The sequence below is a fragment of the Erigeron canadensis genome, chromosome 7 (genome assembly GCF_010389155.1).
Source record: "Erigeron canadensis isolate Cc75 chromosome 7, C_canadensis_v1, whole genome shotgun sequence".
NCBI lineage: Eukaryota > Viridiplantae > Streptophyta > Magnoliopsida > Asterales > Asteraceae > Erigeron > Erigeron canadensis.
The window spans coordinates 28,382,282-28,386,650 of NC_057767.1; the positions used below are offsets into that span (position 1 = coordinate 28,382,282).

Below are 4,369 nucleotides of genomic sequence, written 5' to 3' on the forward strand. Positions count from 1 at the left end.
GCTTCACAAAAAGTATGAATAAAATGAAAAGAGTAAGAGATTACAACCCAATATCAACAATAGAAATGGAATGGTAGTGAGATCTTCTTCTTGATCACCAAAGCTCCAATCCCCCAAAATCTCAAACCCTAAAGCTTTAATCTTTAAAGATGATGAAATGGGTGAAAAAGTTATTGATGGGTAAAAGAAGATGATAGATGAATGATGATGGATGATGAAATTTTTGATTGTAAGAAAAAGGGTTTTTATTTGGATGATGATAATGTAAAAATAAAATCTATGAAGTTGTTGGTTTTATTTGTTAGCAGAAAAATAAGTACATAGATAGATAGAAATAGAGCAAAGACCATATAGCCATGATCGAGAGATAGAGAGCGTATGTATAGACATAGACATGAAAGTATATGTGAAGATATGAGAAAGAAAGTGTTGTAGAAGAGAAGAGGATAAAGGTTAAGAGAAAGAGAAATAGATAGAGATGGGGAGTGATTCGTTGAGTTAATTTCTCCCTAGCTATAATACACCAACCACCATAGGTGAATAGTAAATATCTGTAAACATTCGCACAATAGCTTTGATTTCTCTTATTAATTGTCTGGGACCATGTCGTTCAAAAAAAAAATTTGTTTGGGACCATGCGTGTATACTAGCCACCATATGTAGCACTGTTGTTAGGCTAGACGGTGTGGGTAGGGGAGGGAACCGGTACCGGGCCGGTACCGGTTGGCACACCGCGCCGACCCCCCGATACCGGTTGGGTGGGGAGCGAGTTGGGCATAGTGGTGCCGGTGTTGGTGCCTCCTATTCGACCGTTACAAAAAAAATGGGGCCCACATCTAAACGGCTCTCTCTTTCTCTTCTCTTCTTCATTTTCTTCTTTTTTTTTTCTTCTGTTCTCGCCGTTTCTTCCCTTTCTTCTTCTTATTTTTTTTGTTTTTCAATCAACACCATGAAAAATCAATAAAATGAATAGGGGAAAGAATGTAAAAGACCCAAATTTCTCCAATCTACCCAAAAAACGTAGAAACCCACCACCTCCAAACAACCGCAATGTAATGCCACCGCCTCCTCCTTCGCAAAGAGACACCTTCGAAAATACGTATCGGCCACAATCCGTTGATGATTTCCTTAGTGGAATGGACCCACTATTTTTCTCAACCATCCCGTCAAGTGTCCAACAAATGAATACCGGGTTTTCGAATTTCTCGAATGAAAGTCAACCCGGGTTTTCGCAATTCGCGGGTGGTTCATCATCACAATATCATCAACAGGTTCAAGAAGAAGAAGCAATACCCCAGACCCAAGTCTCGGTTAAAGCGGCTAAAGGTAAAAGAGAGTGTCGTGGATGGGGGAAGGATGAAGAAAAGTGTTTGGCAAAAGCTTGGTTAAACGTTTCCGAGGATCCATACACCGGAAACGCCCAAACAGCCAATTCGTTTTGGGGGAAGGTGAAGTTTCAGATGGATGAACACTTGAAACGTGATTCGGGACGTACCCCGGAAATGTGTCGGTCGAAATGGAAGGATTTGAAGCTTAAGGTGTCGGGTTTTTGTGGTATCTACAATGTGAAGAAAAGTAAGATGTCGAGTGATCAAAGTGACGAGGATGTGTTTAAGGCGGCCGTGGCATTGTATATGCGGAAATGCAATAACAAGTCCGGGTTTCCGCATGTAGAGGCGTGGCAAGTTTTGAGGGATGGGCCAAGTGGTCAGAGATTCTTACTTTGGAGGGGATTTGTGAGGAGTCGGGTAGCAAAAGGGCAAGAACGGAAGGGTCAGTCCATGTACGTTCATCGAGGGAGGCATTGGTCCATATTGACTTGAATGAGGACCGGTTGGAGCAAGAAGAGGAGGGTGGGAACGACATGGATGATGCACTAGTACATCCTGCTAGACCCGTGCCACCCTGTCGTAGAGCTAAGGGTAAGCAGCCGTCTACATCCGCCTCCACCACATCCGAAGAATTCTTAAAGATGGTCGCTGAGTTGAAATGCGACAATAAAGATAAAAAGCGAATTCGGGAAGAGAAGATGCAGATGCAGAGGGCGATGATGGATAGCTACATGGCGGCAGAGGAGGCTAGGAAAAAAAAGGAGGAGGAGATGACACGGATGGTCCAGAATCAACAGCGACAGAACGATATGGACTTCGTGATCAGGCCACACGATCACCTCAGCGGGGGGATGTTGGAGATCGTTTTGGTGCAGAAACGCGCCATTTGTGAGAAGTACGGATGGCCGATGCCTTAGTTGGGTGTTTATGTTGATTAAGTTGTATGTTTTTACTTGTTTTTGTGTGTTTGAATAAGATTATGTGTTTTATTTGTGTTTTAATTATTAAATAAAAATTTTAGTTTTTAAAAATAAATAGAAATTAAATAAAATAGAAAAGGGTGGGGAGGAGAGGGGAGGGGTGGCGAGGTGCTCCTAGCATTAGGGATTAGGGGATGGGAGGGGAGGAGAAGAAAAATCGGGGAGGGGAGGGGAGGAGTGGGGAAGCCCTCCCCCACCCTTATGAACGTACAAGATAACCATACATATAAGATTTCATTAACTTTATTTTAACACACAAACTCTTTTGCTCGGTTTGATGACCATCTAAATTTCACTTCTTTATCTCCTTATCACCCCATAAGCTATTTGCACTCATACGTATAATGTAGTGTAGTGTATACTTCTTCCACACATGAATAATTAAGTGTGTTGTGTTTAATAAATGGCAAGGTCCCTCTAATTATTATTTTTCTAAAATTTATACTATATATGTTTATATATAAAGTGACCGTCCACCATAATCTTCATCGTCATTGATGACGTACCCACCCAGACGCAATCACGCAGGGTACGATCAAAGGGTACGTATCGTTCTCGGTAAACAAGGAAAGGATTTGCATTTATCAAGAATCCTATATTTTAGGAAAGAAGATCAAATCAAATCCCTTATTCTTAGAAGAGATATGCACGGCCCGATTAAATCTATTCAAACCCTACTTAAGGAATAAGTCACGAACCCCCTATAAATAGGGTGAAGGATGGCTAGGTCGAGATCAGAATCTCACACACACTTTCTTGGCGTACAAAAGGCTCCGCCTTACCAAAAGGGAACCGCCAACGAACAACCACAAACACCCCCATTCCTCCTTTCTAGGCTACCAGATTGGCTGTACAAACAGTCATCATATTCATATATAGAGGTGTGTAACATATGGTGTTAAATAACTATAACTATTAATAGTTACTTTATCATGTGTTAGGTTTCGGATGTAAATATAGTTGTTAGACTCTTACGATTTACGAGTTGACTATTATGATATACCTGGTTGTTGCCGCGTGAATTTAGTTTTCGAAAACAACGTAAAAGCGTGTAAAAGCATAGCATAAATATAGTTTTCTTCCCACGCGTTGTCGGGATATTAAATTATTTTAATAGCATACTTAACCGAAATAGACTACTTATTCTAAAGCATAAAAGTTTTGTAAATAAACTGGTTCTAATAGTAAATTACTAGATTTTAGATCCGTGTCCAACACTGGACACGAGGTTTACGATATTATCAATATTAGATCTTTACACATTTAATTCATAAAAGATTATAATTTTGAAGATATACGGTTATAAGTGTTATACTTTGTAAGTTGTAGTACAATAATCACAGGTTCGTCACTGTCATTATTAGCTAAGACATATTGAAGGAATTGTTTGTCGTAGTCATTCCACAAGACACATGATACAATAATTTTTCTATTATAGAATTTTTTAAATCCAGTTGTAGTTATAATGTGATATTATTATGAAAGATAATTAAGAAATAGAATATAAACATACTTTTGATCATGTACTTGACATTCAAGTATGTATTTGATGGTGATGCGATTGCGGACTCATAAATAAATAACAATTAGGATTGTTTTCATATTTTTTGATAACAATTAGAACTATTGATTTGAGTAACAATTGTAACTTTAAAAAATTAAATATAACATAGATACTTTTTGTAACCTTTTTTAAATTTTTGAAAAAACCTCCTTAAGTTGATGGCTAAAAAGTGTAAGTTATTGATGGAAAACAAAAAAGTGTAAATTAGTTTTATACAAACTAATATAAATATTAATATAATAATATATTTGGATAATGATTATTATAATTTTTATGTTATAGTTAAGCTAGATGATGACATAAGCGAGAATCAATATGATGACATTGACCAATTTGATTGGTCAATAAGTTATTAGTTTCAACTGTCTTATACTATATATATTATATATTAGATTAGATTAGATTAGATTAGATTAGATTAGCTATTATTCTATTGAATATATATGTAAGAATTATTCTGTTGGATATAATGATATATATTAGCTATTATTATT

The 4,369-nt window shown here is 37.3% G+C and overlaps 1 protein-coding gene across 1 annotated transcript; it reads left to right on the forward strand.

Annotated features, from left to right (window-relative positions):
- The first annotated feature begins 965 nt into the window (after window positions 1-965).
- LOC122609227 (glutathione S-transferase T3-like) lies at window positions 966-2,248 on the forward strand. The gene is made up of 2 exons (XM_043782285.1): window positions 966-1,630; window positions 1,675-2,248. The coding sequence occupies exons 1-2, from the start codon at window positions 966-968 to the stop codon at window positions 2,246-2,248; spliced, it is 1,239 nt and encodes a 412-aa protein (XP_043638220.1).
- The last annotated feature ends 2,121 nt before the right edge of the window (window positions 2,249-4,369 follow it).